General features: G+C 40.4%; 1 protein-coding gene across 2 annotated transcripts; it reads right to left on the reverse strand.

Moving 5' to 3' along the window:
* Positions 1–1963: 1963 nt before the first annotated feature.
* Positions 1964–10344, reverse strand: si:zfos-323e3.4 (volume-regulated anion channel subunit LRRC8C). Of its 2 annotated transcripts, none has more exons than XM_057842484.1 (3): positions 8835–8896; positions 6860–7008; positions 1964–6669 (listed from the first exon to the last, which is right to left on the reverse strand). In XM_057842484.1, the coding sequence occupies exons 2-3, from the start codon at positions 6998–7000 to the stop codon at positions 4381–4383; spliced, it is 2430 nt and encodes an 809-aa protein (XP_057698467.1). In that variant the 5' UTR covers positions 7001–7008; positions 8835–8896; the 3' UTR covers positions 1964–4380. The 2 variants fall into 2 exon arrangements, with proteins under 2 accessions (XP_057698467.1, XP_057698466.1); XM_057842483.1 differs by lacking the exon at positions 8835–8896 and adding an exon at positions 10255–10344 and having other exon boundaries at positions 1965–6669; positions 6860–7011.
* Positions 10345–11536: the final 1192 nt, after the last annotated feature.

Raw genomic sequence — 11536 nt, forward strand, 5'->3', positions numbered from 1 at the left:
CAAAAATACAAAATAAAGAAATAATGGACTTTTAAATATAAATGTTATTTGTAATTATTGCTGTTTTATTTATTATCAACTTTGTATTGTTACCTTGTGGACAACACATTTTGGGTTGAATAGACCAAAATATTGACATTTAGTGTACTAGTACAAATGTGGCCTACATGAACCAAAATGTGATGACCAAGTATGTGGACGGCAGGTCATTATGTAGCTAAAATTTGATAAATTACCAAAATTAGTCACTTGCTCGGCAAAGGCCTATGGCTATATGTTCAGTCATTCTGATAGAACAATACTAACATGGATTAAAAGTGAATTTTTGTCATTGTTATCAGTTGAAAAGATAGCAAATATTTACAAAAATCTAAACTGTAACACTACTCATTATGTGATGAATTGATAGACAACACTTCATACCTACACCTGTGGAAAAATTCTTCAATGAAGCTCACATGCTCGTCTTTGGAACGAGGAAAACTGAAAATGCAGCACGGCTACGGCTTTGTGTTCACAGTTTGAACTGTGGCACATTTTGTCTCATAGGACCACGCCCGCAAACACAACAAGCTACTTCATGTGGCTTCGCTCCTCCAATAAATATTTTTGTTTCCCAAAACTTGACTGACAAGGAACAGGAACAGATTATTGCTGTATCATTACCAGAGCTCACGTGGCATATCTGTAGAGAACAAGAACATGCGTGTTTTGGTGAAATGCAAGGCACATTGCCGTACTGTACTCCTGCGTTATGTCTGTAAAATGACATGGTTTCATCCATGCAAGTCACAACATGACTGTGCTGCAGCCCAGACAAAAACCCTAAACTCTTCAGTCCTGCTTTGGTGCTAATGTTACCACAGTTAACAACAAAGATATCCTTTAGTACTTGTGTGATTGCCAGTTTCAACCATTTTTGTGTTAAACACTGTAGTGCCCTGAAAGTTTTCTTTTGTTTTACATTATTTTTTGTTACATTTTTTTCACTAATAAATGCTGTAGATGTAGTAAAAAAAAAACAGATTAATGTACCACCACAACTCTCTGCAACTTGACTTGCTTGAACACCTAAAAACTAAATCTCATTCAGTCATCTTCCTCTCTCGTTCTCTCCCTCTCGGGTAGAAAAGCAAATCTTTTATACTGTATGAAGAAAAGCTCCCTTCACAGTCTCCTTCAACTTTTTTGCCACCTAAAAGGCGGCAACATGACACTGTGGGAAATGCTGATAGCCACATCAATGAAGATTCCACACAAGGAAAAATAGCTTAAAGGGCTCCACGGATAAAAAGACTTGCAGTTCTTAAAAGATATCATTGTTATGATGAGTTAGAATAATTTGATATCGAAACCCCTCTTGATGTTTTCGTTTTTATATAATTTGTAAATTTAGTTTAATTAGTAGGTCGCCATTGTTGATGACATCGCAGGGCGGTGACGTCACATGATTACGCTGCCAGGCTTTCAGAGTATGACCCTAGCGATGTAAACATGTCATCTGTTCAACCTTTTCAATTTGAAGCCCAGAGGAACATTAATGAGCATGACAGCACTGTCGAGATTTCACAAAACGAGCAGGAAAAGCAAAATGAACAGGAAAGACAGGATGAGACGAGACAAGAGTAGGATAAAAAAAAAAAAAAAACTGTGTTCTGCCAAAATGTTATACACCGGCGAAACGTCAAGACAAGAGGTGGGTTTGACACCCAAAGTACTACCGTGCGCTTTCAGCTTGTGTTGTTTAGATGCATGCAGACAGAACATACTAATGATGCCTTAGAAAATACTTAAACGTAGTAATATAAAATAAGGGTGGTTTAAATATGCTACGTGTCTAATGTGGTCAACAGCTGAACAATCTGGAGGGACAGCGAGAACAAAAAGTGGTATTTGCCCTGTGGCATTTGTTGCTGCCATGTATGTAGCATTTTTTTTTTTTTTTTTTTTTTTACCACGTGGCAAAAAAAAAGCCACATGGCAAAAAAAATATTTGCAACATGGCAAAAAAATGTTGCCACTTGGCAAAAAAATGGCACATGGCAAACATTTTTTGCCACATGGCAAAAAAATGGCACATGGTAAAAAAAAAAAAATTGCCACATGGAAAAAAAAATCCACATGGCAAAACTTTTTGCCACATGTAAAAAAAAATGCCACATGGCAAAAGTTTTTTGCCACATGGCAAAAAGAAAAAAAAAAGCCACATGGCAAAATTTGTTTGCCATATGGCAAAAAAAATGCCACATGGCAATTTTTTTTTTGCCACATGGCAAAAACCACTTTTGGTTTTCGACCTGCTGACAATCTGCTTTAAAGCTACAACAAGAAAATAATGGTTAAACGTATGAGAGGGAAACACATGCAAAAAGTATTTTGAGGCAATGATAAGGTAATAAAAGACTAATTAAAAACACAAATAGTAAGTACTTAGCGCTTTTAACCGATGTGCGGATATGTTGGACGTCTCGACATGTAGAAGGAATAGCGTACTGCACAAATGCTATTTTTAGACCGTGACGTCGCCATCGTAACGCAGAAGTGGGTTGTTATAGACACGCCCTCGCATACACTCCATGTTACTTCTGCTTGTTTTCTCCGGTATTCTTTAAAAAACAAACAAACATGCTGATCAAACACTGCTGCTACAAAACTTGTAGAAACGACTGTAGACATTATGACATATGAAGGATGTTTTCTTCATAGGTTTCCCGAAACCAAAAACTCGGAGTAAAAATGTGAAGAATGTATCAACTTGCGCGAAAGTCCAAAAGACCAGTTTAACGCCAGCAAGGTGAAGTCATTTACATTTCATATGCAGTAAACATTTTGTTGGAGGCCATGGTCCTACAGAGGACGAAGAGGTAAGCCATTTTGATATTTTTACTTATTTTTTAATGTCTTCCTGACAATGAACGACCTGAAAAAATTAAAATGGGATCTGACTGCCACTGTTACTTTTTCTGTTGTAAAAAAACACCTTTAGTAAGGGGGTAGTGTAAATATATTATAGAATTAAGATTTGTTATTAATGAAAAAAATTAAGTGTTCGTTGGCTGTCACTGAGTAGCAATTACGATTGCTACACAAAAATAGCAATGTAAATGGCCCCCAAGAACGGTCAGAGACATAAGACATCCAGAGGATATAATATATAAGAAAGACAGGGCATATGGCGGTAAAAGATAGATTGTTGAAACAGGAGAAGGTCATTGTCAGTGGCGTAAGCCAATGCACACAAGAAAAAGGTGTACATAAAAAAGCGAACTCTGGATCAGGTCTGCTCTTTTTCACGTCTTTTTAAGGCCTCGACACTCAAGCCATCTCTTTAACTAAACATTTGTATGTTCTTCCACATCTTTAGTAGTGAATTTGGCACCAGGGACATCATTTTCGGACAGAATTGGTAGGTTTAGCTCAGTAAACATCTCGTTCGTACACTATTTCCATGCATTTACTATTAGGGACAAACAGGAGGTTGACTCGCCTAGCAACAATTGCTAACGTCATGAATATTAATGAACAAACGTGACGTGCTGCTTGCGGTATGTCATTGCACTAAGCAACCTACAACCTACGTCATCACCCCGAGTGTCCATTGCGTGCATAAAACATGGCGCCCCCCCGTACGTCAAAACATGTACTAAATATTATAGATTTAAATCACCGGCAATATTTTATGTGTTTCTAACTACATATTTTAGTAAAAGAGAACAATTGTGCCTTATTAGAGCCTGTAAGTCTTTAAGTCTGAGGTTCCCTTTAAAGAAGGCACAAAACAATCAGCCGGCTGTGTTTTGGTCTTAACTGAAATGAAGGAAACTTTTGTCTCTGCATCTCAAACTGTAAATCGATAAACAAACACAATCGTTTGGCAATTTTACAATTTAACACATCTATTTTGTCAGGTTTTGGACAGAAATAAATGACCAAATTTCAATGTAACAAAAGTTTAGGTCACAGATTTCCTCAACCATTGTGCTCAGAATAACAACAAAGTTGTTCCTCCTCGATGAGAGCCTCGAGCTTCCCCATGTAGCAGAGAAATGGATCTTTTACTCTCTCTCGCTCATCTTTTCTCTCTCTATAGTATGAAGTTGCTCGAATGCCGGAGACAGCTTTTTTTGCTGCCCCCTGCAGTCTGGGAGAATACCGGTTTCACCATGAGGGCAAGCCCTACAGAGCTGCCTGGAGTAGGAGTAAAGATTCTGAAAAATGCGTGCCCATCTACTTGCATCTTGTTTCCACTCGGATCGTTAAACACGCCAGGTATAAACCAACCTTGAGTTAGAACAGTATTAGCTGTTCTATCTGAATTGGGTGTCCATTCAAAATGACCTTGTAAATCAAGACACATCAGTCAAAAACCTTTGGATTGATTTAGCAACTAATCAACCTTGTGCGCACGTGCGGAGGTAACAACTCCAGCAGGTTTTCCTCTGCTACAAGCCCACTGGTTGTTAGCAAAGGACAGTCCGCTACTTCAGCAGGTAAAGCTTCCAGGCGGTTCCCTTTGAGTTCCAGTCGAACAAGTTGGGAAAGGTTAGCCACCCTGGAGCTAAGGTAGAACAAGCAGTTGTTTCCCAGGATGAGAGTCTTTAGTCTTTTACAGGAGAACAGTTCATCTGGTAGGGTCTCTAATGAGTTGAAAGCAGCGGAAAAGAACTGGAGACCCTGAAGGATGCCCACCTCGGGAGGTATGGTGGTAAGCTGGTTGTGCGAGATGTCCAAATGCCTCAATTTGGTGCAGTAGAACAGGCGCGCTGACAGCTTTCGCAGCTTATTCCAGCTGATGTCCAGTGTCTCCAGTGTGTGAAGCTTGCTGATATGATCGGGAATGTAAGTGATTTTGTTGTGCCACAGGCGCAGCGTCACCAGCCGTTGGCAATGTTGCAGGCTCAGGATTTCTTCCACGGTGGTCAGCTTGTTTTCTTTCAGATCCAACTCTTGCAGATTACTCAGGCTGAAGACAGCACTCGGGATACGCTCCAGTTCACAGCCCACTAACTCCAGAGACACGAGATTGGTCAGCTTCTTCAGGCCGCTATAGGCTTGGATCTTGGTGCCTTCGTTGTAGATGCACAGACGCTGCAGCTGCAGTGCGACGTCGCTGATGCTTGTCGGAATCTTTGAGAGATTGGAGCGCAGGGTGAGGACCCTTAGGGCTATCAGCTCTCGAAGGGAGTCCAGTTGGGCGCTCCGTGCCAATTCGTTTGTTAGTGGGCCATTTAGGTGCAACTCCTCAAGGTTTTGCAAGTGGTACATCCACTCAGGAACTTCATCGAGACTTTCAAAGCATAAGCGCAGGAACTTCAAATGTTCTTTAAAGTATTTCAAGGCAGGCAGCTGAACCTTGGCCTGGCAGTATATCAGCGAGAGATCCTGAAGACTCTCCAGCTTAGCAACACTAGGTGAAATGGAGACATTTTTAACCTGCTCCAATTTCAGGGACTGTATCTCAGCTAGCTCGTAGACCGTGTCGGGAAGTCCCGGCAACAGAGCCAGGTGTAGCTCCTGTAAGTCATTAGCGTTCTTAGCCAGACGGCTGCGCAATTTTTTGGCAGTCCATTCATAGTTGAGGTTAAGCTGATGGAGTCGGCTCTCGCTCACCTCGGACAGAAAGAAAGCAAATCTTTTTGCGTAAAGATCGTCATACTGGTCCACCAGGTGGAGCAGGAAGGCGAAATCATTCTTCACGTCTGGTATGTCATTGATTCCTGTCTCTAGCCTGACGTGCTCAAAGGAGTAGACCCTTAAGGGGCGGTGAAACTGCCAGTAGAGTGTGTAGATGCACAACAACCCGTAAACGGCAACAAAGCTAATGTAGCAATAGGCCAGCTTGGAGAATAGGTGAGCTTTGTTGTGGTTACAGCAATAGATGTCGAACCCGGTCAGCTCGGGGGGAACTAAACAGCGTACGACAATCTCAATGTTTGGAGACAACGCCGCAGTGTAGATGATGATTAAAAGGAACTTAAAGACCTTGAGGGATGTTTGCAGCACATACATAATGTACAAGATGTCTGCTTCCTCGACGTGAGTTCGGAACTTTTTCACCTTCTCAAACAAAGCTTTAGCCTGCTCTCCTTCCTTTTTATCCAACACAGATGGAGCTGACTGAGACTCTTGAGTTTTCTTATCTGCATTAGATTTAGACGAGGCGGTACGCTGAAGCAAGGTGGTCTCCTCCTCGTCGGCTCGTCTCTCCGTGGGATCTTTAGACACCGTGTTTCTCCTCCAGCTGAACAACTTTTCCTCACCTCTTTCCTCAGAAACCTCGCTCAAGGCCCTGGTGGTCCAGGGGGAGTCAAAGCATTTTCCCAGGATGGTTACAAAGAGGTCAAGTTTGGAGGACGTCCCAGGGAATTTGAACCAAAAGCTACTGGTCACCATGAAAATCATGGTGTGGATCACCACGAGGTAAGGGAAGTACTTTGCATACCAGTGCACAAACCGCTCGTAGCAGTAGTGGTTGATAAAGACATACTGGTGGATGTCCAGGCCATTCTTGCGACCGAGAACCTCCCGTATGATGGGATTACCCGGTTTGAAATTGAGGCTTTCCCATGAATGGTTCTCAGCATAGCTGCGGATGTGGCTACAATCAATGGCGCCAGGTGTCGGACTGGTGAAGGGACTTGGCAGGCAAGCGATCTTGTCTTGGGTGAGCTGAGGAGAACAGAGAGTAAGGTTCACTTGCCTCTACTTCACTTTGAAAAATGTATTTATTCAACTTTACTAAACTGATTGCCGGCCATTAGTAAAAACAAGATTCCATCCAAACGAATTGTGTTCATGTGGATGAGGTGCATGCCTGTACAACAGTTCTAAGGTTGGACAACATTTGAACGCGGCTCACCTGCAGGGTGCATCCAAAGACTCCGATCATTAACATGGCAACGCACAGGTACTCAGAGAAAACATCCCACCACGGCTTGAGTACACGGTACTTGGAGTTCTGCTCGATGCCAATGTTGCGAAATTCCCCCACTGGGATCATCCTGGCTGCTGCTACATATTGAAGGGAAGAAAATAGCCAATGTGAGACTAAGAGAATTTAAGGGGGGAAGAAGAGTGAGCAACTAGGGCTGGCTATTGTTAAAGTGGGGGTACGATGAAAAATCGACTTTATTGAGCTTTTAGTCATGATATGTTGTCATTCCCTCGTTAAAAAAACATCCTTAGTGATTTTCTGAAATATTCACGTTTGAGTAATCCTTGAATCTCGTCTGCCAACGGGGATGCTGCAAATGCTTGGTCCTGCAAAGCTCCTCCCTAATGCATAGCACCTCCCCTGTTCTGACATGTGTACTGCACAGCTACTATCACTGCTGCACATCTCCCCTCCCCTCAAGAGAGGTAGCAGCTAATGCGACAGCTCAGCTAATACTCAGAATACTATATCGGAGTAGTTTTGGTGATTCTTCAGATGTCAACGAGGAAATACTATATATTTGGATGCAAAGAAGGGTGTCCACTGTTCACAAATTGAAAGGACAACGCGCTTTGAAAGAACTTTGTAACTTTATCTAGTTTGCTAAAAAAAACACATGTCTGCAAACGAGAGTAATAACTGTTATTCGCGGTCACCATTTTGTCATTGATGCCTGTCAGGTGGCTGTTTGTAAAATTTGCTCAAGTTATTGCCACTGTTTCTAAGATTACATTACATTACATTACCTGGTTTTGCTCTAATTTAAAAGATGAAAATTGTAATTGACTTTCATTAAAACAGTACTACAGAGTTCAGTTTTTGCTTCAGTGTTGTTATTAACTCTTTCAGTACCATGGAAGACATTCTATCATGTGGCTTTTTTCATCATTCGGCTGTGAATTCAAATTGGTTTGTCACTAGAAGTCCAATCCATAAGAACTGGGAGGCCACATTTATTGCTGTCAATGGCAGCCAATGAGTTTTAAAAAAATGGTATAAACATATATTTTTTTGTGCGACTGTGATACTTATCTTTGGGCAACCAAAGAGGTGGTAAGTAGCAGCATTGACCTGGTGACAGTTAAGAATATTAACCGTTTCATGCACAAATGATATATATATATGTATATGGCGGAAAACACAGACAAGGCTGCACCCCTCTTTAAAATAAACTGCTGTATTTTAAGCCAAAAGAACCGTTGTGTTTGACAGAGCAATATGTCTATATGCTGACATAGCAGATTCATGGCGCATTAAGCCCCCGAACTATTTTTAATTTGTCCATTTTACCCTGGAGACCCCCGTTTACAGACACCGCGCAACTGCTTTTGTTTCAACCTAGCCATAAAAAGAAGGCAAGAAATCATATTTATCATTTGAAATGTCTGTCATTTTTAGCTTGGAATCATTAACTGATGTCTAAAATTTAGTTAACCCCCCCCCCCCCCACACACACACACACACACAAAAAACGAGTTGAAAAAATTATTCACTTACATATTTCAAACTTTTAAACAAATTACGTCACAATGAAAAAAATTGTGTCTGTTCATAGTTAATAGTTCACGGAAATCTACTTCAGAACTATTGCTTAATTGTATTTTTTTTTGTTACTGTCGCATTTTCCCCGATATTTTAGATGATAAATAATAAATCCAAACAAGAAAAATTGACAAAAAAACGTTTAAAAGGGTAAATATATGAAAAAGAAAATCTCGACCACTCCTTGATGTCTGCGATTTCTGCATCGCAAGCCTTGTTATATTACCATGTTTCACGCATGAAATCCTCAAAAAGTCCAGCTGAACAGAGTCCTTGGATCGAAACAAGGTAAGTACGCAATAACATCTCGTAACAATCGTGGTGTCTTTATTTTAATTATGCTCTCTCATGCGCTCACCTTCAGATAGGGTTAAGGCAGGGGTGGGCAAACCGGTCCTCGAGGGCCGCGGTGGGTCCTGGTCTTTGTTCCAACTGACCCAGCACAGAGAGTTTAAATAGTTTATCCAATGAGGTTTCAGCAGAAATGAGAAGCGCATGCCAGCAATCGACTGATTGAACTTCAGATTGGTGAAAAGGTGTCCTCTTAATGGGTTGCAACAAAAACCCGCACCCACTGCGGCCCTTTGTCGAATAGTTTGTCCACCCCTGGGTTAAGGGGTTTATTATTATTATTTTTAAATGCCCTCCAGTTCAAAAATTTTGTTCCCCCAGAAAATTGAGATTTTAAGCTTTCCAATGATGTATCACACATGCATATAAGACAATTTTGAAATTCTGCCAAATTGGGGGTCTCAGAGCGGAACTTCAAGTCACCTGAGTGTTTTCCGCCATATATATTTCAACCCTGAAAGGGGACTCAATGAACTTATTGGTTGCAATTGACGGCGTAACACGTCCAATCCATTTTGACTGGGCAGGAGAATGAAGCAAGGTTCCTTCCCAGTCAAAATGGATTGGCTCTCTTGGGCCTCCAAAGGCACTGAAAAATGAGCATTTAAGGACAGTTCTCCCAGTTTAAATGAATTGGACGTCTACCATGAAAAAAAAAAAAAATCTACTTTAGACTGTGACTTAGGGCTTTAATCAGCGTGTAAATCTGTTTCTGTTATTAATTTTAATTTAATTAATTTAGTATTAATTATTATGATATTATACATTTATGACAAAAATACTACAAAATATTACGTTTGTTTTAATGACCAAAAATAATCAATTGCTCTATAAAGGTTTAAAGGTCTTTTGCGTCAACAATTTGAATATATGCCACCGTAGTGACCAATGTTTGTGAAAAGGGTTAAAGTTGTCATTTAAAACATTACATAACTATAAATGTAATAAAGGTTTTATGACCCTAGTTTTGTTTAAGGTATTATTAATTATGGGCTGGCTACTGATGTGTATCCCAAATATGTGTCCTGCAAACGAAAACAGGAGCTAGTATCGGGTCAGGTGTATTCATGTAGTGGATAAACGAGTTTGACAACAATGTGTAAGCCACAGAGAGGCTTTTTGACTTTCACACATACTCTCAGCATTTCTCGACAACTTGTGCTTTCCAAAATCAGTACTGATAACCTATCATGCTGAGGGAAACACCTTTTATGGGGTGCAATTCTCGGTATGTGTGGGGAAAAAAAGGTGCTCAGACAATCATCTCAGGTGCAGGGCAAAAATGTTGCGAAATCACCATCTCCTGGAAGTGGTTCAAGCTGACACTTTCTGCTTTAAGACTTACTTTTCCCCCATCATTTATTTTTACCACACACCGTCAAAAATTCAAATTAAGATTTGACTTTATCCAACAATATTGGGCTTACCTGCTACGGCCAACGTGATCCACTGTGGTGTCAGGTATATTTCGGGAGTCCCTTTTCAGAGATAAGAACAAGGAGCGCACCGGTGTCAAGTTGCGTGACAAGGCAGCACATCCGGGCTGACGCTTCAAAATAAAAGCATTTTAGCTCAGATGCCTTCACTCGAACAAATATGGTTTAAAATTAAGTTTAAAAAAGCTTTCAAAATACAATAGCACATCTTTAAGTCTATGAAAAGTATTGTACTGTCCATTAACAACGTTAACCATTCCGCCTAGCAAATGGTCAGATTATATTTGACATGGTTTTGCGTACAGCAATTTTCAGACTACAAGCCGCTGCTTTTTTCGTTGTTTGAACCCTGCGGTTTATAGTCAAGTGCGGCTTATTTGTTGATTTATTTGGGTCAATAGGTAACACTATTTGACAGCGGCGTCATAAGACCGTCATAATAGATAGACAGATGTAATTAAGTTTCATCTGGCAAATTATGTTACTAACTGCATTTATTTCCAGCTCGGATCTTTTACCTCCATTCAAAAGTGAGATCGTTTGCCAGATAACACTAAATGACATCAGTTATAAGCATTCAATAATGCTCATAACAGTGTCATGTCATAGTTATGATTCTCTAATGGCAGTCTTATTGCACCACTGTCAAATAAAGTGTTACCAACTACCATTACTAGCAATTAATGAAACAATTGTAACAGTAACTGAAGAAATAATTAGCACAGAACATGAATTTTGATTATTTACATTTGTAGTGCTGCAATGCATGCTAGGAGGCATGTTGGACAACAAGAGAGTTGACAGCTGGTGGCAGCAGCGGTTGACTGTCTCTCCCAACGGAGCAGTGATGGCCAAATTAAGCTTCTTGAAGCAATGAAGCTTTGCAGCCAATTGGTTCAAAGCTTCATGGTAGTTCATTTGGTCTTATGACAGTCATATGATGCCGCTGTCAAATAGTGTTACCAGTTAATATCTTTGGGTGTAAATATATCATAATACAGTGAGGACAGCTGCAGCTTATTGTCCAGTTTGGCTTATCGATGAAAAAAGGCGGTTTTCGTGTCAAATTTGGTGGGTGGGGGGTTATAGTCAGGTGCGCCTTATAGTGCGAAAATTACGGTAATTTGCCTTTTATCAAAGATAAAATATTTTTTGTACATTCTTTGGTCTGTCCAAACTTGTACTAATTTACTTGTAGTTTAATTTTATATTCTACAGTCCCTGACAAAAGTCTTGTCGCTTATCCATTTTGTAGAAACAATTGCTAATAACC

The sequence above is a fragment of the Corythoichthys intestinalis genome, chromosome 8 (assembly GCF_030265065.1).
Source record: "Corythoichthys intestinalis isolate RoL2023-P3 chromosome 8, ASM3026506v1, whole genome shotgun sequence".
NCBI lineage: Eukaryota > Metazoa > Chordata > Actinopteri > Syngnathiformes > Syngnathidae > Corythoichthys > Corythoichthys intestinalis.

Bases quoted from the DNA above. Each gene is read 5' to 3' on its own strand.
- si:zfos-323e3.4 (XM_057842484.1), bottom strand. From the start codon at position 7,000: ATGATCCCAGTGGGGGAATTTCGCAACATTGGCATCGAGCAGAACTCC. The intron at 6,670-6,859 runs GTGAGCCGCGTT...TGTTCTCCTCAG, and splicing joins TCTTTGGATGCACCCTGCAG to CTCACCCAAGACAAGATCGC.